Here is a 23,353-nt window from a genome sequence, read left to right on the forward strand (position 1 = left end):
ATGGTTACATTATTGCTGTCTTTCATTGATTTTAGATGTTATACAAATCATACGTCTTACAAACAAATGTTTCACTTTTGAAGACATCAAGTGTATTTACAGCTTCTTCTTTTTTTTTTTTAAATAAGAATAATATTAATGGTGTAAACAAATTAAGCTCCATTGGGAGAATGAAATGTGAAATTCGGCATCTTCTGTTCTGTGTCTGATCTTGCCTGTTTTATACATATCTTTACAGATGCTGTTTAAATACTAGTTTTCTCAGTAATTTGTGTAGTAGAAGCTAATTAAAGAACAACTGTTAGATATGTGTAGTCTCAAGCCCCTTTTTTCCGCTTTGATCATACCGTATAGCTTTATTTATTAATTACATTTCTTACAAATCCTAGCCTTTGTTACCAAGTTGTTTTTCTATGGAAGATGCTTCATTCTTACTCCAGCAAGTGATGAGAACATTGAACAAAACATCATCTGCTCGAATCTTTGGAGACACTATTGTTGTCAGTGAGAAGTTTATAAGTGAATGTATTGGCAAATTTAACGATCTCATGCAGCACAAAGCTGAAAGGGTATGTATCCATTTTATATTAGTAGTCTTCTAAAATCATTTGTCACAATGTGAACGCCAAAAAAATCCAATCAAAATTTAAATAGCACGTCTTCGAAATTAGTAATATGTGAGGCTCTAGATCTGTTTCTAGATTTACTACAACATGTGCGATGTGTTTTCCAGGAAATGAAGAAAAGCCCGGTCTTTCTGGTAACGGAAGAGGACCTCAAGCAAGCAGCGGTACTGGAAACTGCAACCATTGGCAAAAAAGACAAGAAGGAGGAGAGGCGGAAGAAAGCTGCAGGTTAATTTCTATAGCTAAATTCAGTATTTTTTTTGTTGCTTACATATTTATTTAGTTGTACAGATGTAGCCACGCTTATCGTTGCCGCGATGCACACACCCTATTAAAGCCTAAGGAGCGAACGCCCGCTGCAGACAGTTGCAGTGCGGTGCATTCGAACTAATTGCGATGCATATGCCCGTTGCGTATACATTGCAGCATAGATGAGCGTGGCTACATCTGTATCAGTTTTGAACTGATGGCGTGCAACTGCATTTTAGTTATAGATACTTCTTAAATTATATGTGAGGTCTGTCATAGCAGACACCCAAAATATACGTTATGGTAAGAACTTACCGTTGATAACTGTATTTCTCCTAAGTCCACAGAATACAATGGGATATGATGAAGCGACAGCGGATTTGCACCAATCGGTCAAAGCTTTCCGGCCTCCCAGCATGCAACGGGCCCGTCCATATATCCCCACCTCCTGGCTCAGGCAAATCAGTTGTATTCCAAAGCTCAAGGCATGAGCATCATAGATAGCCCTAATCAGTCGATAAGTACACATATGCACACCCTTCCGTACACGAAGGAAGAGGTTAGTGAGTAAAAGGATCCTCGAATCAGGTGCGTCAGGTTGGGATTCCTGTGGACTTAGAAGGAATACCGTTATCAACAGTAAGTTCTTACCATAACGTATATTTCTCCGGCAGGGTCCACAGGTTATCCACAGGATAACAATGGGATTTTCCAAAGCAATTTAGTGGTGGGGACGCTCCTGATTGGACAGGAGAATCCTTCTCCTGAATTCAGCGTCATGAGAGGCAAAGGTATCCATGGCATAATGTCTAAAGAATGTGTTAATGGAAGACCATGTGGCTGCATTACATATCTGTTCTGCTGAAGCACCACATTGTGCTGCCCATGATGGATGTACCTTACGAGCAGAGTGAGCAAAGACATTAGCCGGAACAGGGAGATCATCTTGAGAATATGCTTCTGAAATCGTCATCCGAATCCATCTTGTCAGTGTCTGCTTATCAGCAGGCCATCCTCTAATCCGTAGAGAATGAATAGCGAATCTGTCTTTCTGATGGCATTGGTACGATCCACGTATATCCTTAATGCACGGACCACGTCCAGCGATGCATCTCCCGCAGAAAGGCCCGGTATCGGGAAAGCCGGGACTACAATTTCTTCATTAAGGTGGAATTTAGACACCACCTTGGGAAGATACCCAGATCTAGTTCTGAGAACTACTTTATCTGGATAAAAAATCAGAAATGGGTAACAACATAATAATACCCCTAAATTTGATACTCTTCTAGCTGACGCCATAGCCAGTAGAACTTTGGCTGTTAACCATTTAAGATCCACTTTATTAAGTGGTTCAAATGGGGCAACTTGAAGGGCCTTTAGGACTAAATTTAAGTCCCAAGGCACTGTAGGAGGAACAAAAGGAGGTTGAATGCGCATCATTACCTGAAAAAAAATATGCATATCCTGTAAGTTGGCAATTTTCTTTTGGAACCATACAGTCAATGCTGACGCTTGAACTCTCAAGGAAGCCACCTTCAAACCTTTATCCATTCCTGCCTGAAGGAATGCTAAGACCCTGGAAACTCTGAAAGACTTAGGGTGCATTTTCCGTTCACTGCACCAATGAGTATAGGTTTGCCATATTCGGTGATAAATGCGAGCTGAGGAAGCTTTCCTTGCTCTGAGCATAGTTTCAATTACCTGTTGTGAGAATCCTCTTGACTACAGGATAGAGATTTCTCACAACCTTTCCCTTGCTTTATCTTTCACACCACCTTAGGTAATAGGGTGATTGGAGGAATCACATTAGCCAGATGAAGTCCCATCTCACCGACAGGGCATCAACAAAGATCGCTTTGGGATCCTTTGTTCTTGACCCGTATGTGAGAACTTTGTTGTTTCAGACGGGACGCCATGAGTTCTATCTCTGGCAACCCCCACTTGTCTACTAGAGTCTGGAAGACCTCCAGGTGTAGAGCCCATTCGCTTGCTTGAATGGCTTGTCGACTGAGAAAGTCCACTTCCCAGTTTAGGACTCCCGGAACAAACACTGCAGATAAGGCTGGATGATGAAGTTCTGCCCACTTTAGTATGTGACTTACCTCCATCGCTTTTCGGCTGCGAGATCCTCCCTGATGGTTGAGGTACGCTACTGCCGTCACATTGTCCGAGCGAATGTGGACTGGTTTTCTCCGAAGAATGTCCTTTGCCTGAACCAGTGCCATGTACATGGCCCGAAGTTCCAATATATTTATTGGCAGTCAACCGTCTTCCTTGGTCCATTGCCACATAACCTTCCTGACACTGCTCCCCAGCCCTGGAGACTGGCATTTTTCATCAGAATTTCCCAATCTGATATCCAAAAGGGTCTCCCCTTGTCCAGATGGGATGTCTGTAGCCACCAGGCTAATGACCTTCTTATCGTCTGATACAACCCATTCCATTTGGCAAGAAACAGACGCTGCAGAGGCCTCTAGTGGTATTGTGCATACTCCACCATGTCGAATGTTGATACCATCAAACCCATCACACGCATTGCTGCGTGAATGGATACCTTTTTGACTGTGTAGCAACTCCTGAATCCTTGACTGAACCTTAGATATCTTGTTCAGAGGTAACATTACTCTCTGAAGACTTGAAATCCAGTACAGCCCCCAAGTGAGTGATCCGCTGTGACAGAACCAGAGGCGCTTTTTCCCAATTTATGAGCCACCCGTGCTTCTGCAAACATGTTTTTGTCTGTTGCAGATGACATAGGAGCAATTCCTGCAACTGTGCCAGGATTAAAAGATTATCGATTTATGGAAAAATTCTTATCCCTGCTGGCAGAGATAAGCTGCCATTACCACCATAATCATGGTAAATACTCTGGAGGCTGTGGCTAACCCAAAAGGTAGGGTCTAGAACTGAAAATGCTGTTGGAGGATAGCGAACCTGAGATAGCACTGATGGGACAGTGCTATAGGAACATGTAGGTAAGCATCCTGTATATCCAGGGATATCATATAATCCCCTGGCTCCATGGCCAAAATGATGGAACGAAAAGTCTCCATGTGAAACCGCGGTACCCAAATGTATTTGTTCACTTAGAGATTAAGAATAGGCCGAAATGACCCATTTGGCTTCTGAACAAAAAACAGGCTGGAGTAAAACCCTGTCCTCGTTGTGCATGAGGAACTGGAATAACTACTCCTGACTGAAGCAATTTCTGAACTGCCTCTTGCAAAGCCCTGGCCTTTGTCTCTACCCGAGATGGGCTGGTACATAAAAAAACCTTCAAGGAGGGTGCTTCTTGAAGGCAAAAGCATAACCTAGAGATACTGCTTCCTGCACCCAGGCATCTGTTTTAGACTGCTGCCAGATCTGTGCAAACTGAAGAAGTCGGCCCCCCACCCTGGGATACCCCAGGTGGAGGCCCGCACCATCAGGCTGATGGCTTATCTGTTTTACCAACCGGTCCTCTGGTAGCCCAATGCTTTTTAGTCTTACCAGACTTCTTGTATCAGGACTGCCTGCAATCACTTTTACCTTAAGCTTTTCCTTGAGAACGAAAGGGCCAAAAAGCCAGAACTTTAGGTTTGAAATTGTATGTGGAAGAAAACTTTACTTTCTTGGAGTCTGCTTCTGACTCCAAAATATTTGTCAATTCTTTACCAAAAAGAATATCTCCAGAAAAGGGCAAAGATTCCAAAACCACCTTAGATTCTGAATCAGCTTTCCACGAACGTAGCCAAAATGCTTTACGAGCAGCTATTGTTGAAGCTGATGCCCTAGAGGCAATAGTACCCATATCCAATGCTGCTTCTTCTAAGAACATTGCAGCCTGTTTTATATGTGCTATTTGGCATTTTTGCTTTCTAGATGCTATTGAAAAATCCCCCTCCAATGCATCAGCCCAGGCAGTCCCTGCCATACAAGCTGAAGCCATGGCTGGCCTTATGACTGCCCCAGACTGGGAAAAAATGTTTTTTAGAAAACCATCCACTCTCCTATCCGTGACAAGAATTAATGATGTTGAAGGCAAAGGTAATGTAGATTTTCGCACTAATCGAATCTCATGCGTATCTACTTTAGGAGCCACCTCCCTTTTTAAACAATCCCCAGCTGGAAAAGGATAATTGGAATTCCATTTCTTAGGAATTCTAAACTTCTTATTAGGCGTAGCCCAAGCTTCTTCCATGATTTCTGTCAGCTGATCTGACCCTGGAAACTCGGTCTTAACTATTTTGGGACGTTTAAACACAGGTGCCTTGGTTTTTAACACAGGCTCTACTGAATCCTCTAAGGATAGAATGGCTTTGATTGCTTTAATTAACTCCGCTATATCCACTGGACCTTCCTCCTCCTCTTCGTATGCCGAAGTAGAATTAATTGAGCTTTCATCCTCCGATGAATCCTTATCTGAACCATGTGTAGCCTGTGAGGATGAAAATGTACTTCCCACCGTTTCTTTTGAGAGGCAGCTGCTGGAAGTGATACACCACAGGTGGGAAACTGCATGTAAGGGTTAATCGTGTAACCTAACCCGGTACAGGAGTTGGAGGAATTATCCTTTCGGGATCCGGTCTGAAGATCGACAGTGTCTAGGTCGACAATGTTTAGGTCGACCACTATAGGTCGACAGTCACTAGGTCGACATGGATGGAAGGTCGACAGGGTTTCTAGGTCGACATGTGCTAGGTCGACAGGTCTAAAGGTCGACATGAGTTTTTCACATTATTTTTTTGGGGATTTTTTCATACTTAACGATCCACGTGGACTACGATTGGAACGGTAAAGTGTGCCGAGCGAAGCGGTAGCGGAGCGAAGGCACCATGCCCGAAGCATGGCGAGCGAACTCGGTGCACTAAATTGGGATCCCGGTCACTCTACGAAGAAAACGACACCGGAAAAAAAAAATTCCTCATGTCGACCTTTAGACCTGTCGACCTAGCACATGTCGACCTAGAAACCCTGTCGACCTTCCATCCATGTCGACCTATAATGGTCGACCTAAACATTGTCGACCTAGATACTGTCGATAAAACGAACCACACCCATCCTTTCAGCTATACTGGATAAAGTCTGTGCAAACATAGCCCAACCTGCACCTGAATCTGCTTTGTATTTTTTAAGAACCCCTGGTGAAAGCTAAAACAATTTGCACACAAACCATCCTGAACCAGATCCTGAGAGGATAACAGCTTTGCAAGACAAACATGATATGAATGTTGGTGTTGCTGTGAGTGTATCTTCCTCACCTTTGCCGCTCTTAGACATGATAAATAATCAACACTTCCACAATGTACTACACAATTTGTGACTGTAATCGCTTTAAGCTTTTTAAAGTGACATACAATCCGACCCTACCCATGCACCAGCATTGAGGATTGGAATAGGACAAAACTGACAGAATATAGTAAAGTCCGCAATCACACTAGCAGTCAGTCACATGTTATTCATTAGTATAATAAGCAATATGAGCACATCATCAACTACAACTACATTTCAAGTATGTAGGAGAACATATGATCCGTCGGAGAGTTGTTGGAGCGACTCTTTCTAAGGTATGTATAAGACGCTGTTTAGAAAGATTGCTCAGAAAAATAGTAAGACTATAAAAGTAAAATAAGAAAGCTTAGGGCTGCTAAAAACCAGCAGCCTTCTGACCATTGTCCGGCTCCTGCTGCACCAAACAAAAAACTGATTTGCCTGAGCCAGGAGGCGGGAATATATGGACAGGCCCGTTGCATGCTGGGAGGCCGGAAATCTTTGACCGGTTGGTGCAAATCCGCTGTCGCTTCATCATATCCCATTGTTATCCCGTGGATAACCTGTGGACCCTGCCGGAGAAATGTCATATTCCTGAATAAAGAATGTGTTGAGATTCCACAGAAGTTCATCATGTTCTTTGCAAATACATTTTGAGGAGTGTAGGCTGTGTGGGTCTGAAATAAACTGAAGGCTAAAGATAAACTGCACAAATTGGATGCAAATGTAGAACTCATCATCTAGTTTGGTTGAAACAGGAAAATGAATCTCCAGGAGGTTGGAATAATTTCAGCATGATGAGACTGGTTCAATCAGGACTGCAATTAAAATAAGTATTTCTGATATGGGGCCTTAACATTTAATGGTAAGCTTAAAATAGAGCATCTCATATTTGATATAGTTTATACGCATCGTGTGTCAGAATGAAATTACTGTAAAGGATGTCCCCAAAGTGCATAATCAGTTTGAAAAGTCCATACATTTTATTTTAATGTATTTACTATTTCTACTTTGGGTTCCATAGGGATCCACAGGGATAACGGCCCTCATTCCGAGTTGTTCGCTCGCTAGCTGCTTTTAGCAGCAGTGCAAACGCTAAGCCGCCGCCCTCTGGGAGTGTATCTTAGCTTAGCAGAAGTGCGAACGTAGGATCGCAGCGCTGCTACAAAAACAGATTGTGCAGTTTCTGAGCAGCTTGAAACTTACTCCTAGCTAGCGATCACTTCAGACTGTTTAGTTCCTGTTTTGACGTCACAAACACGCCCTGCGTTCGGCCAGCCACTCCCTCATTTCCCCAGCCATTCCTGCGTTTTTATCGGGCATGCCTGCGTTATTACACACACTCCCCAAAAACGGTCAGTTTCCGCCCAGAAACACCAACTTCCTGTCAATCACTCACCGATCAGCAGTGCGATTGAAAAGCGTCGCTAGACCTTGTGTGAAACTGCATTGTTTTGTGTGAAAGTACGTCGCGTGTGCGCACCGCGCACCATACACATGCGCAGAAATGCTGCTTTTTCACCTAATCGCTGCGTTGCGACCGAAAGCAGCTAGCAAACAACTCGGAATGACCTTCAGCGTTGGGAGGTTATAGGTGGTAGGATTAGCTCCTGGGCACCATACAGTTAAGACTTTCAGATATCCTAGGATGCTCCGGTCCCTCTCACTATAATCCCGCCCCCATGCTCAAGCAGGTCAGTTTTTGGTATGGTGCAGCAGGAAGCTGAAAAGCAACTTTTTACAGGGGGCTGCTCTTACAGCCCCAAATCCAGAGGCGGGAAGGCGCCGTATCCTGATGCAGCAGATCACAAGGCTGCATGCACGCTGCTCCTCCACGGACCCAGGCTGTTACAGACTCTGTACTGGTACCAGGGGTCATAGTAAGGGGGTAGCACATCAGTGGTTGCGCCGTTGCACATAGGATAGTGCGATCCACATACTCGGTTATACACTGCGCTGCTGTGTTAGTGTGCTGGTCTCCTTTTACTCTATAGGGGCTCTCTGGGGTCTGTGTGGGGGTGTTTCAGTGCGTTTTCACTGCATTCTCATTGTGTCCATCATGTCTGCTGACAAACTGATGTGCACTCCTTGTAATTCTTCCCCTTCTTCTGAGGGGTCCCTCATGTGTGAACAGTGTTCATTATCCCCAAGGGGAAACAGTTCCCAAGCATCTGACTGGTTGCGTACTTTTAAGAGCATGATTCAGAATGTAAATTCAGAACTGGCTGCAGCTAGCAGAGAGAGACAGGTGTTGATACAGTCTGTGGATTGTATTGCTAAGGCTGCTGATAACAGAAAGTCTTCTCAGCCTCCTCTGTTGGTCTCTCATAAACGCTCACTTCCACAGGTGCTCCAGTCTGATTCTGATTTGCTTGATTTAGATGAAACAGATGATATGGATGAGGACAGCTCTTTGTCCCCAGGGTTGGAGGCCCTCATTTATGCTGTAAGGGAAGTTCTTAACACACTTGATCAGGAGGCAGAACCTGATGAAGAATTGTACTTTAATGTAAAGCCAAAATCCCCAGCCACATTTCCTGTGTCAAAGGAATTAAACTCCCTGGCCAGGGAGGCATGGGTGAACCATGACAAGAAATTCAAAACTCCTCAGCGATTGTTACCTTCCTTTCCCCTCCCCGCTGAGGACAGGAAGGTATGGGAAAATCCCCCGTCAGTAGATACTTCTGGGTCCAGACTGTCACAAAAATTGGTGGTGCCGGGGGCAATATCCCTGAAAGACCCAGCACCCAGCTGACCGTAAAATTGAGACCACTCTCAAAGCAATATATACGGCAGCGGCCGTAGCACAACGTCCCACGAGAGTTTGTGGTTGGATCTCTAGGACAATGGTCAAGTGGTCCGATAACATTATTAATGGTTTTGACTCGCTGCCTCAGGATGAGATCATTACGCTGCTGCAACATATACAGGATGCTGCAAACTTTGAGCGAAGCTGTTAAAGTATTGTGTCAGATAAATGGGCGTACTACTGCTATGGCAGTTTTGGCCTGCAGGGCTCTGTGGTTGCGTCACTGGTCAGCGGATGCTGATTCCAAAATAGGGGTGGGAAATCTTTGCTTTACAGGTGATTCTTTGTTTGGAGACAAGTTGAATAAATGGATTTCTCAGGCAACAGCGGGTAAGTCCACTTATCTGCCGTGAGCTCCACCTCCTGCTAGACGCTCTTACTCATGACCCACCTTGCAATCCTTTTGTGTGGCAAGATTCCGAAGCAGAGGCCGAGGAGCCTCCAGTGCTACTAGAGGATCTCGTGGTAAGTCCTGAAAACCTGCAGCTTCCTTGGACCAGACCCCTGGAACCTCTACCACAAAGCCTTCTGCGTGACTGTTTGCCCCAACAACAGGGCGACTTTCCGGTAGGTGCTCGCTTTCAACACTTCGCCCAAGTGTGGGCAAAATCCTGCCAGGATCCTTGGGTGAGGGACCTCAATTCTCACGGATACCAACTGGAATTTCAAACACTTCCTCCTCACAGATTTGTCAGGTCAAGCTTGCCATCTTTACCCGCAGCAAAAGTTACCTTGCAAGAAACTTTTACAGAAGGATGTCGTGGTTCCAGTACTTCCTCTGTTATGCAACAGGGGTTTTCTCTTACGTCCTAGAGGATGCTGGGTCCACATTAGTACCATGGAGTATAAAGTGGCCCTCTAGGAGCCACTGGCACTTTAAGAGTTTGAGAGTGTGGGCTGGCTACTCCCTCCTCCCTCTATGCCCCTCCTACCAGACTCTGTTTAGAAAATGTGCCCGGAGGAGCCGGTCACAGCTAGGGGAGCTCCATAGGAGTTCTTTTAGTTTTATTATTTTGAATAGAGTTTAGGCACAGGGAGGCTGCTGGCAACATCCTCCCTGCTTCGAGGGATTAAGGGGGAAAGTAGTGTCCGCCCTGCTGGGTCTGAGCCACTATCTCTGCTGACAGGACACTGAGCTCCTGAGGGGATCGAACGTTCGCCGCCACAGGGGATCACTCACCCCAGCAGCATGCCGCCACCTCCTTACAGAGCCAGAAGATCAGTGGCGAGTTACTCACCGGCACCCCTAGCAAGTGGGGAGCCGGTGTGAAGATGGCGGCAACAGGGTATGGAGCGCAGTACTAACTGCGCTCCGGGGCTCAGCGGTACATAGTGCGGTGCTGTGAGGGGCGCCCTGAGCCAGCGCCTACACCCTACACTGACCATCAAGCCTGTCGGGGTCCCAGGATCGCTGCCAGCACTTTTCCTCACGCCAGTATAATCTTCAGAAGAGCGGGAAGCAGCGACATGAAAGGGGTCGGAGCTTCTCAGAGCGGACTCAGCAGCGTTCAGCGCCATTTTCCTTCCTGCAGAAGCGCTGTCAGTGAGAGCAGTCCCTCCATATCAACTCCAGCTATCTTATACGGTACCAGGGGGTTGTAGAAGGGGAGGGGAGGCTGTATATCTGTACTGTGCAACCTATTAAGGTACACAGTAAGCACTGGGTAGGGACCTCCCTATCTTGAAACGCTGTGTGTGGGTTGGCTCCAATCTCTGTGTCTCTCTTGGCATTCTTAGGGGGAAAACTCTGTCTGCCCTTCCGTGTGTGTGTGTGTGTGTGTGTGTGTGTTTGTGTGTGTGTGTGTGTGTAGTGTTTGGTCTCCATTAAGCTATGTCCAGGGACTCTGTGTCATATGCTGCAGAAGATAATTCCTCTCAAGATGATCCCATTACATGTAATCAAGATTGCACTGTGTTAGCGCATGTACCAGCAAGGGAGCCTGAGTGGTTAGCCTCTCTTAAAAGTATGATTTCTCAGATTTCTACTAGGGTTGCACAAAATGAGTCTGCAACTCAGGTTTTACAGAACTCTATGGCAGTTTGTCCGGTTCTGTTACCTCAGGGCCCCCTAACGTACGCTCCCAAAAAACGTGTTCTTGCCCAGATTATGCAAGATGTCACGGATACCGATTCTGACACGGCAGACGGTGATGGGGATGTGCTGCGAGGGGGCGGCATCTCTTGCAAAAGGGGTGCAGTTAATGATAGAGGCCATTAGAGATGTGTTGAATATTGCTGATACAACACCTGAGCAGGTTGAGGAGGCTTACTTCACTGACGATAAGAAAGCCTCGCTAACCTTCCCTGCGTCTAAGGAATTAACTGCTATTTTTGAGAGAGCCTGGGAAAACCCGGAGAAAAAATTTCAGATCCCTAGAAAGATTCTGGTTGCTTTCCCTTTCCCTGAGGAGGAAAGGAAAAATGGGAAAACCCACCCATAGTTGATGCTTCCTGTATCCAGACTCTCAAAAAAGGTGGTTTTACCTGTCCCAGGATCTACCGCGTTAAAAGAACCGGCTGATCGCAAAATTAACACTACGCTCAAATCCATATACACTGCTTCAGGGGCGATACTATGTCTACTATTGCCTGTGCATGGATTTCCAAAGCTATAGTAAAGTGGTCAGGCACGTTACTTGAGGTTTTGGATACAATGGATAAAAGTGACGTTGAATTGTTTTTACGTAACATTCAGGATTCCCTATCATCATTGGCCTCTTCATCAGTCTTACCTCAGGTTCGCCACTTTGGACAGCCACTTCCAGTTTCAGGCCTTATCCTTTGGTCTCTCCACAGCACCACGGGTCTTCTCAAAGGTCATGGCGGAGATGATGCTGCAACTGCGCAAAATGGGTGTCAACATTGTCCCTTACTTGGACGATCTCCTGATAAAAACAATGTCCAGGGAACGTCTGCTGCAAAGCATCGACCTGACAACCCGCCTGCTGACAAATTATGGATGGATTCTGAATTTTCAGTTCAGTCGGACAACGCCACGTCGGTGGCATACATAAACAGACAAGGACGAACAAGAAGCAAGGCAGCAATGCGAGAGGTGTCAAAAATACTCCTCTGGGCTGAAGCCAACGCAAAGGGCCATCTGCCATTTGCCCTCTCCACAGCACCAAGGGTTTTTACCAAGGTGATGGCGAAAATTATGGTTGTCCTCCGCAGACAGTGGGTGAACATAATTCCATATCTGGACGATCTGCTGATAAAGGCACCATCCAAGCAGAAGCTGTTAGTCCATCCTTCTCACAACCCACCTGCTCAGGGAACACGGTTGGATCCTGAATCTTCCAAAATCACATTTGGAACCAACTAGGAGGTTGTCCTTTCTGGGAATGATCCTCGACACTGAAGTGCAGAGGGTGTTTCTTCCAGAGGAAAAAGCGTTGGTGATACAAACAATGGTCCGGGATGTCCTGAAGCCACCCCGGGTGTCTGTTCATCAGTGCATTCACCTTCTGGGAAAGATTGTGGCCTCTTACGAGGCTCTACAGTATGGGAGGTTTCATGCTCGGCCCTTCCAACTGGATCTCCTGGACAAGTGGTCGGGATCCCATCTACATATGCACCAGAGGATACGTCTGTCAACAAAGGCCAGGATTTCACTCCTCTGGTGATTGCACCTACCTCACCTGGAGGGCCGCAGGTTCGGGATTCAGGACTCGATCCTTCTAACCACGGATGCAAGTCTCCGTAGAGGCTGGGGCGCAGTCACTCAAGGGGAGATCTTCCAAGGAAGATGGTCAAGTCTGGAAGCCAACCTGCCGATAAACATTCTAGAACTAAGAGCCGTCTACAACGATCTTCTCCAAGCGGCCCATCTTCTGAGAAATCGGGCCATGCAAGTATAGTCGGACAGTGTAACGACAGTGGCTTACATTAACCGACAGGGCGGAACGAAGAGCAGAGCTGCAATGTCAGAGATAACAAGAATCATCCTCTGGGCAGAAAAACACGCATTGGCGCTGTCGGCAATCTTCATTCCGGGAGTAGACAACTGAGAAACGGCCTTCCTCAGCAGACACAATCTCCATCCAGGAGAGTGAGTGTAACATAAGTGAACACTATTGTGTACATATACTGTATACACACGTACACATTTTTTTTTTTTTTTTAATAAAGGTATTTAAGGAAAAGCAGTTTGTTTTCAAGAATTTCCTGTACGTTTGTGGAACTCATATGCTAGTTCTGTTACTGTTTAAACCACATAAATTATTTGACTCTGTATGGTAGATATATCAAAGGAGGAATGCAATTTTCCAGTCCCTGGGAAAGGTAAGTTGTATGTAGATTTTTGGGAGATGGTTGTCTGATTTGTTTCCTAGTCTTATAGGGGACTCCATCCGGAGGTGTTCACGGAGGTAACAGATCTTTGGGGTGTACCTCAAATCGACATGATGGCCTCTCGTCTCCACAAGAAGCTTTGGCGATATTGTTCCAGGTCGAGGGACCCGCAAGCGGTGGCGGTGGACGCCCTGGTGACTCCGCGGGTTTTCCAGTCGGTATACGTGTTTTCACCACTCCCACTCATTCCAAGAGTGCTAAAGCTCATAAGGAGAACAAGGGTTCAAGCGATCCTCATTGCTCCGGACTGGCCAGGAAGGGCTTGGTACGCGGATCTTCTGGCTCTTATGCTAGAAGAGCTGAGGCCTCTTCCTCTTCGGGAGGACCTGCTGCAACAGGGGCCGTTCGCCTATCAAGACTTACCGCGGCTGCGTTTGACGGCATGGAGGTTGAACGCCAGATACTATCTCAGAAGGGCATTCCGAACAAGGTTATTCCTACCCTGATACAGGCTAGGAAAGGAGTAACGTATAAACATTACCATCGTATTTGGAAATAATATGTATCTTGGTATGAGTCCAAGAAGTTTCCTAAGGTGGAGTTTCAACTGGGACGTTTTCTCCTCTTCCTGCAAGCAAGTGTGGATATGGGCCTGAAGTTGGGATCCATAAAGGTCCAAATTTCGGCCCTATCCATTTTCTTCCAGAAACAGTTGGCTGCCCTCCCTGAGGTTCAGACTTTTTCAAGGGAGTTCTGCACATCCAGCCTCCCTTTGTGCCGCTTACGGCGCCCTGGGATCTTAACGTGGTGTCGCAGTTCCTCCAGTCGGACTGGTTTGAGCCTCTACAGGAGGTTGAGGTCAAGTTTCTCACGTGGAAGGCTGTCGCTTTGTTGGCCTTAGCTTCTACTAGACGTGTGTCGGAGTTGGGGGCTTTGTCCTGTAGAAGCCCATACTTGATCTTCTATGAAGATAGGGCTGAGCTTCGGACACGTCAGCAGTTTCTTCCAAAGGTTGTGTCGGCATTTCATATCAACCAACCTATTGTGGTGCCAGTTGCTACTGACTCCGCAATTTCATCAAAGTCCTTGGATGTTGTAAAGGCTCTGAAAATCTATGTGAAGAGGACTGCTCGTCGCAGAAAATCTTGGGTGTCCTGCTTCTAAACAGAAAATCTCTCGCTGGATCAGGTTCACTATCCAGCATGCGTATTCTACGGCAGGCTTGGCGTGTCCTACGTCTGATAAGACCCACTCTACTCGTAAGGTGGCTTCTTCCTGGGCGGCTGCCCCGGGGTGTCTCGGCTTTACAGCTTTGCCAAGCGGCTACTTGGTCTGGGTTGAAAAAGTTCTACAAGTTCGATACTTTGGCCGCTGAGGACCTGAAGTTTGGTCAATCAGTTCTGCAGGAGCCTCCGTGCTCTCCCTCCGATTATGAGAGCTTTGGTACATCCCCATGGTACTAATATGGACCCCAGCATCCTCTAGGACGTAAGAGAAAATAGGATTTTGGTTACCTACCGGTAAATCCTTTTCTCGTAGTCCGTAGAGGATGCTGGGCGCCTGCCCATCGCTTCGTTTTCCTGCTATCGTTATTTGGTTCAGTTCAACTTCGTTTTAGTTGAGTACTGCATTGTTACTTGGTAAGTAATGTTTCAGCTAGTTAGCTTGATGTGCCTTGTTTGTGTGAGCTGGTGTGAATCTCGCCACTATCTGTAAAATCCTTCTCTCGATGTCCGTCTTCTCGGGCACAGTTTCTAGAGTGAGTCTGGTAGGAGGGGCATAGAGGGAGGAGCCAGCCCACACTCTCAAACTCTTAAGGTGCCACTGGCTCCTAGTGGACCCGACTATACCCCATGTTACTAATGTGGACCCCAGCAAAGGATTTACCGGTAGGTAACCAAAATCCTATTTTTGACCATCTTGTGGATATTAGACTGGAATCCTGGAAAACTCCAGGTAAAAATTTCCCCATTTCTAAAAGTTTAGTATACCGTTACCCCATCCCTGCAGAAGATTGTGCTAAGTGGGAAGCTACCCCTCCAATAGATTTGCTTATTTTACGTCTTGTTAAGCTGTCCATCCTACCTGTCACTACGCTTGCCTCACTGAAAGAACCCACTGATAGACGGATTGAAAATTGTCTTAAGTCTATTTTCTCTCTAACCGGTGCTATTACCAAACCAACCATGTCTGCCTCCTGGGCTGCAAAAGTAATTGAATCATGGTTACAGTCCGTAGAGGAGGAATTACTCTCAGATATCTCTGAGGATTGCATACCATATTTGGGTCTTATATGGCAAGCTGCTGCTCACATACCTGAGTATTGTCAGATTAGGCGCCTACCACCTCTGTACTGGCATGGCGCATTCTCTGGCTCCGTTCATGGAAGACTGACTTTGATTTCAAGATAATTTGGAATTTCTACCCTTCACTGGTGAAGTGTTGTTAGGGGTAGAATTGAACAAAATTGTCACTGCACTAGCTACAGCCAAGACTGCCTTTCTCCCATCCACACCAACTCCGCGGGCTCGGAGTTCTAATTTTCGTACCTTTCATCTTCAAGGAAAAGCAAAGGGTCAGGCTTTCCCAAGACAGGCTTCCGCCACTAAAGCTAAGCCCAAGGCCAAGCAACCCTGGGCTGCATGTTAGCATCCTGCAAAAACTGACAAGCCCGCTGCCTGAAGGGGCTGGCCTCCTCCTGGGGGACCCCATGGATGCCCCATGGCAGTCATGGCAGCACAGCTGCGTCGCCAGGGAGTCAGACTTCTTCCTTATTTGGACGACTTACTACTAATGGCTACTTAACAAGAAGTATTGCTCAGCCATCTTTAACTCACGATGACCTTTCTTCAGACACACTGTTGGCTCATCAATTGGAAAAAGTCCTTTCTCATACCATCACAGCGGATGTTTTACTTGGGAGCCCTCTTAGACTCTGCGAGTCAGTGTCTCTTTCTGTCATCAAAACAGGGTTCGCCAGCTGCTCCAGCCACGACGAGTGTCCATTCACTCGGACATGCAGGTCCTAGAATTGATGGTCTCTACCTTTGACTATTTAGAGTACACTGTTTCATTCTCGTCCTCTACAGCAGCTGATCCTGCTCAAATGGAATGGCCAACCTCATCTGATCAGATCTCAACTAATTATTCTCACTCCGGAGGTCCGCTTGTCTCTCACTTGGTGGCTCCACATGGCCCACTTGGACAAAGGCCATCCCTTTTGGATTCCGGACTGGGTACTTCTCACCACGGACGCTGGCCCCCACCTTTGGGGAGCAGTAACTGTACAGAACTCGTTTCAGGGGCATTGGATGCTGTCAAGGTCCCGTCTCTCGATCAGTGTCCTGGAACTAAGAGTTGTATGCAAAGCCTTAACTCTGGAGGAAACTGTTCTTCAAGACTGACCTGTTCAAGTTCAGTCTGACAATGTCACTGTAGTGGCTTATCTCAATCACCAGGGTGGCACTCGCAGCCAGATGGCCATGCAGGAAGTGGCTTGTATTCTCAGGTGGGCAGAACAGCACCTTCCAGCCATCTCTGCCGTGGTTCCGACAACCCTCAAGTGGGAAGCAGACTTCACGTGGGAGAATGGTCCCTTCATCCAGACTTCTTCCAACTTCTAGTGGACAAATGGAGTCTCCCATACGTCGACTACATGGCCTCGCGACGGGTGTGGTTCATCAAATCGACAGTGTCTAGGTCGACCACTATAGGTCGACAGTCACTAGGTCGACATGGATGGAAGGTCGACAGGGTTTCTAGGTCGACATGTGCTAGGTCGACAGGTCTAAAGGTCGACATGAGGATTTATTTATTTTTTGGTGTCGTTTTCTTCGTAGAGTGACCGGGATCCCAAATTAGTGCACCGCGTCCCCTCGCATGGCTCGCTTCGCTCGCCATGCTTCGGGCATGGTGCCTTCGCTCCGCTACCGCTTCGCTCGGCACACTTTACCGTTCCAATCGTAGTCCACGTGGATCGTTAAGTATGAAAAAATTCAAAAAAAGAAAAAAAAATGTGAAAAACTCATGTCGACCTTTAGACCTGTCGACCTAGCACATGTCGACCTAGAAACCCTGTCGACCTTCCATCCATGTCGACCTAGTGACTGTCTACCTATAGTGGTCGACCTAAACATTGTCGACCTAGACACTGTAGATCTTCAGACCGGATCCCCCTCGCGACACAACCACAAGGTTCTGGTGTATGGTTCCCGATCCCGGGATCCACAAGCTGAGTTCGTGGATGCTCTCTACATCAAGTGGACCTTCCATCTCATGTACATCTTTCCCCCAGTATCCCTTCTGTGAAGGGTTCTGCTGAAACTCAAACAGGAAGGAGGCAACCTCACTGTGGTGGCCCAGACGCGATTGGATCTCGGACCTACAAGGCCTCACAGTGGGCGTTCCACTTCCACTACTCCACAACCTCTTGTCTCAGAGACCGTGTCTACACCCAGACCTACCACGTCTGTTTTTGACGGCGTGGCTCTTAAGTCTTCAGTCCTGAGGGCAAAAGGCTTTACTCGCTCAGTAGTGCACACCATGCTTAAGGTACGAAAACTGGCTTCTGCCCGCATTTACTACCAGATTTGGCATGCTTACTACTATTGGTGTGCTTCGAGGCACTATGACCCTGCTGTCTTCCGGATTTCCAGAATTCTGGCCTTCCTGCAATGGGCTTTCACCTGGTTTCTCTAAAAGTGCATATCTTTGCTTTGTCTGTATGGTTTCAACACAGGACTGCTCCTTTACCGTATGTCTCCGGGTCCAGCCTCTCCACGTTCCTCCTGTGGCTCCGTGGGTTCTGTCTGTGGTTCTGTACGCTCTTCAACAGGCTCCTTTTGAACCTTTGGAAACAGTGGACCTAAAATGGCTGTTAAGACCTTATTCCTCCTGGACATTGCATCTGCCAGACGGGTGTATGACTTGGGCGCTCTTTCCTGTCGCCCTCCTTTCCAGTTTTTTTTATCCAGACAGAGCTGTTTTTTGTACCAGACCGAGTTACTTACCTAAGGTGGTCTCCCATGTCCATTTAAATGAGGTTATTGTGTTTCCAGCCTTCGTGTCTTTGGATCTCTCAGCTGGTGAGCGTTCTTTGGATGTGGTTTGTGACCTCCATATCTATGTTGATCAAACCAGTTCCCTAAGGAGATCGGATTCACCCTTCATCATTTATGGTTTTCCCAAACGTGGTTGGCCAGCTAACAAACAGACTCTGGCCAGATGGATTAGAATAGCAATCGCACAAGCATACTCTCAAGCTGGTCTTTCATTCCCAACTTCTATCTCTGCTCATTCTACTCTGTCTGTTGGACCGTCGCGTCAGCTGAACAATTATGCATTCGCCTCTCAAGATGCTTAATTTGGATGCTCGATAGTCTTATCCACTTAGGAGCATCCATGCCCTTGAATTACTGCTTTAGGACATCCCCAATGTTATCCCTGTAGATCCCTGTGGAACCTGAACAAGAAAAGGAGAGTTATGATAGACTTACCTTTGTTAACTCTTTCTTCGTGGTCCATAAGGTCCTTAGGGCGCCCACCCTTCATGCACCTGGTCTATATGGATTTGCGGCCTTGCGAGAGTGTGTTCTTATGTGTATCATGTCTTCCTTCTCTCTGATTCCGCTTCCTGCTTTGGGTTTGTTAACAAAACTGACCTGCCTGAGCATGGGGGCGGGGCTATAGTGAAAGGGGCCGGAGCAACCTGGGATATCAGAAAGGCTTAACTGTATGGTGTCCGGGAGCTGATCCTACCACCTATAAAACCAATGTTATCCCTGTGGACCTCGAAGAAAAAGTTAACAAAGGTAAGTCTACCATAACTCTTTTTTTTTTTTTTTTCCCCTATATAATCTCTCCTTTATATCCGAGTTATAGATGTTTGGATGGGGCTGTAGAGAAATGGACAGCAGATATAAAATTCTAGGTTTCAAGTTGCTAATAATTGATGAATATTTGACATACAGATGTATCCTCACAGATCTAGCCTCAATATGCCATGCACCGCAAGATGCCCTGGTGTGAGTTAGCCAGCAGTTCCTGGGCAGCGCTGCTAACATTGGGTGTCTTTTTTTTGTTTTTTCTGAAATGCATCTTATTCACATTGCTATGCGAATAAGACACACAGGCAGACTCTGATTAAAATGATATACGGCATTCCTATATTCTGTGTGCAATTGCGGCTGTATCTGCATACAAAATGCTATTGTACGTTAGTGTTTTCCAGGAAAACTCATGGATATTTGTATGCAAATTTAAGAGCTCTTATCCCTGTGTTTTGCATAGACTTGGGACCCATCCCCAAGATATCTCATTATATATGCAAATATTCCAAAATATACGCAAAAATGTGATATACAAAATACTTCTGGTCCATAGCATTTTGGATATACTGTAGGTGACTCACCCTGTTACTCAGTTAACCATAAAAGTAGAGCACACACTTAATAGTGACTTGGTAGGGGGCACTAATAGTAAAAAATGCAATATTCAATGCAGATGCTTCAGACAATGGGGATCATTCCCGGTTGATCTCTAGCTGCTGCTGTTCGCAGCGCAGTGATCAGGCTAAAATTCGGCATTTCTGCGCATCGTAGGCACCGTAATGTGCAGGCGCGACGTTAAGGTACAAAGTCCTTTGTGCTTTTGCACAGGTTCTAGCGACATTTTCGTTCGCACTGGGGCCGCAAGAAGATTGACAGAAAGGGTGCGTTTCTGGGTGTCAACTGACCCTTTTCAGGGAGTGCTTAGAAAAACGCAGGCGTGACTGGGCAAACGCTGGGCAGGTGTGTGACGTCAAAAGCCAACCCTCCAACGTTAGAATCCACACACACGAAGAGTAAGTACAGGGCTGGTCTTGTTTTGCACAAAATGTGTTTGCAGGCGCTCTGCTGCACAGGCGTTCATACTTCTGCAAAGCGAAAATACACTCCCCAGTGGGCGGTGACGATGCATTTGCGAGGCTGCTAAAAACTGCTAACGAGCGAACAACTCGGAATGACCCCCAATGTTCTTCAATTAATGCAGGCAGACATTACAGGCACAAGCCAACACACAGTGCTTTATTTAAAGCATATTCTGAAATGTTGGTCATGCATTCTGTAATTTCTCTATCGTCCTAGTGGATGCTGGGGTTCCTGAAAGGACCATGGGGAATAGCGGCTCCGCAGGAGACAGGGCACAAAAAGTAAAGCTCTAGGATCAGGTGGTGTGCACTGGCTCCTCCCCCTATGACCCTCCTCCAAGCCAGTTAGATTTTTGTGCCCGGCCGAGAAGGGTGCAATCTAGGTGGCTCTCCTAAAGAGCTGCTTAGGAAAGTTTAGCTTAGGTTTTTTATTTTACAGTGAGTCCTGCTGGCAACAGGATCACTGCAACGAGGGACTTAGGGGAGAAGAAGTGAACTCACCTGCGTGCAGGATGGATTGGCTTCTTGGCTACTGGACATCAGCTCCAGAGGGACGATCACAGGTACAGCCTGGATGGTCACCGGAGCCTTGCCGCCGGCCCCCTTGCAGATGCTGAAGTAAGAAGAGGTCCAGAATCGGCGGCAGAAGACTCCTCAGTCTTCTAAAGGTAGCGCACAGCACTGCAGCTGTGCGCCATTTTCCTCTCAGCACACTTCACACGGCAGTCACTGAGGGTGCAGGGCGCTGGGAGGGGGGCGCCCTGGGAGGCAAATGAATACCTATTTTGGCTAAAAATACCTCACATATAGCCTCCGGAGGCTATATGGAGATATTTAACCCCTGCCAGAATCCGTTAAGAGCGGGAGACGAGGCCGCCGAAAAAGGGGCGGGGCCTATCTCCTCAGCACACAGCGCCATTTTCCCTCACAGAAAGGCTGGAGGGAAGGCTCCCAGGCTCTCCCCTGCACTGCACTACAGAAACAGGGTTAAAACAGAGAGGGGGGGCACTAATTTGGCGATATGCTTATATATATATTAAGATGCTATAAGGGAAAACACTTATATAAGGTTGTCCCTATATAATTATAGCGTTTTTGGTGTGTGCTGGCAAACTCTCCCTCTGTCTCTCCAAAGGGCTAGTGGGTCCTGTCCTCTATCAGAGCATTCCCTGTGTGTGTGCTGTGTGTCGGTACGGGTGTGTCGACAGGTAGGAGGACGATGTTGGTGAGGAGGCGGAGCAATTGCCTGTAATGGTGATGTCGCTCTCTAGGGAGTCGACACCGGAATGGATGGCTTATTTAGGAAATTACGTGATAATGTCAACACGCTGCAAGGTCGGTTGACGACATGAGACGGCCGACAAACAATTAGTACGGTCCAGACGTCTCAAAAACACCGTCAAGGGTTTTAAAACGCCCGTTTACTTTAGTCGGTCGACACAGACACAGACAGGGACACTGAATCCAGTGTCGACGGTGAATAAACAAACGTATTCCTTATTAGGGCCACACGTTAAAGGCAATGAAGGAGGTGTTACGTATTTCTGATACTACAAGTACCACAAAAGAGGGTATTATGTGGGATGTGAAAAAACTACCATAGTTTTTCCTGAATCAGATAAATTAAATAAAGTGTGTGATGATGCGTGGGTTCCCCCCGATAGAAAATTATGGGCGGTATACCCTTTCCCGCCAGAAGTTAGGGCGCGTTGGAAAACACCCCTTAAGGTGGATAAGGCGCTCACACGCTTATCAAAACAAGTGGCGGTACCGTCTATAGATAGGGCCGTCCTCAAGGACCAGCTGACAAGGCTGAAAAATATAATAAAAAGTATATACACACATACTGGTGTTATACTGCGGCCAGCGATCGCCTCAGCCTGGATGTGCAGAGCTAGGGTGGCTTGGTCGGATTCCCTGACTAAAAATATTGATACCCTTGACAGGGACAGTATTTTATTGACTATAGAGCATTTCTATATATGCGAGATGCACAGAGGGATATTTGCACTCTGGCATCATGAATAAACGCGATGTCCATAACTGCCAGAAGATGTTATGGACACGACAGTGGTCAGGTGATGCAGATTCCAAACGGCACAGTATGGCCGTATAAAGGAAGAGGACTTGTTTGGGGTCGGTCCATCGGACCTGGTGGTCACGGCAACTGCTGGAAAATCCACCGTTTTTTACCCTAAGTCACATCTCTGCAGAAAAAGACACCGTCTTTTCAGCCTCAGTCCTCTCGTCCCTATAAGATCATATCTGCCCAGGGATTGAGGAAAGGGAAGAAGACTGCAGCAGGCAGCCCATTCCCAGGAACAGAAGCGTTCCACCGCGTCTGACAAGTTCTCAGCATGGCGCTGAGACCGTACAGGACCCCTGGATCCTACAAGTAGTATCCCGGGGGTACAGATGGGAATGTCGAGACGTTTCCCCTTCGCAGGCTCCTGAAGTCTGCTTTACCAAGTCTCCCTCCGACAAGGAGGTAGTATGGGAAAAAATTCACAAGCTGTATTCCCAGCAGGTGATAATTAAATTACCCCTCCTACTACAGAAAAGGGGTATTATTCCACACTATATTGTGGTACTGAAGCCAGAAGGCTAGGTGAGACTTATTCTAAAAATTTTTTTTTGAACACTTACAAAGGTTCAAATTAAGATGAAGTCACTCAGAGCAGTGATAACGAACCAGGAAGAAGGGGACTATATAGTGTCCCGGGACATCAGGGATGCTTACCTCTATGTCCCAAATTTGCCCTTCTCACTAAGGGTACCTCAGGTTCGTGGTGCAGAACTGTCACTATCAGTTTCAGACGCTGACGTTTGGATTGTCCACGGCACCCCGGGGTCTTTACCAAGGTAATGGCCGAATTGATGATTCTTCTTCGAAGAAAAGGCGTCTTAATTATCCCTTACTTGGACGATCTCCTGATAGGGGCATAGTCCAGGGAACAGTTGGAGGTCGGAGTAGCACTATCTCGGATACTGCTACAATCAGCACGGGTGGATTCTAAATATTCCAAAATCGCAGCTGATCCCGACGACACGTCTGCTGTGCCTAGGGATGATTCTGGACACAGTCCAGAAAAAGGTGTTTCTCCCGGAAGAGAAAGCCAGGGAGTTATCCGAGCAAGTCAGGAACCTCCTAAAAACAGTGCATCATTGCACAAGGGTCCTGGTAAAAATGGTGGCTTCCTACGAAGCAATTCCATTCGG

The 23,353-nt window shown here is 46.8% G+C and overlaps 1 protein-coding gene across 1 annotated transcript in view; it reads left to right on the forward strand.

The window, feature by feature from the left end:
• Window positions 1–23,353, forward strand: part of UFL1 (UFM1 specific ligase 1) — a 199,640-nt gene that overhangs the window by 87,457 nt on the left and 88,830 nt on the right. The window contains exons 10-11 of the mRNA XM_063917010.1: window positions 390–569; window positions 734–854. Of these exons, the coding sequence (XP_063773080.1) occupies window positions 390–569; window positions 734–854 (301 nt within the window). The remainder of the gene's footprint in view (window positions 1–389; window positions 570–733; window positions 855–23,353) is intronic.

The sequence above is a fragment of the Pseudophryne corroboree genome, chromosome 4, assembly GCF_028390025.1.
Source record: "Pseudophryne corroboree isolate aPseCor3 chromosome 4, aPseCor3.hap2, whole genome shotgun sequence".
In the NCBI taxonomy this organism is placed as follows: Eukaryota; Metazoa; Chordata; class Amphibia; order Anura; family Myobatrachidae; genus Pseudophryne; species Pseudophryne corroboree.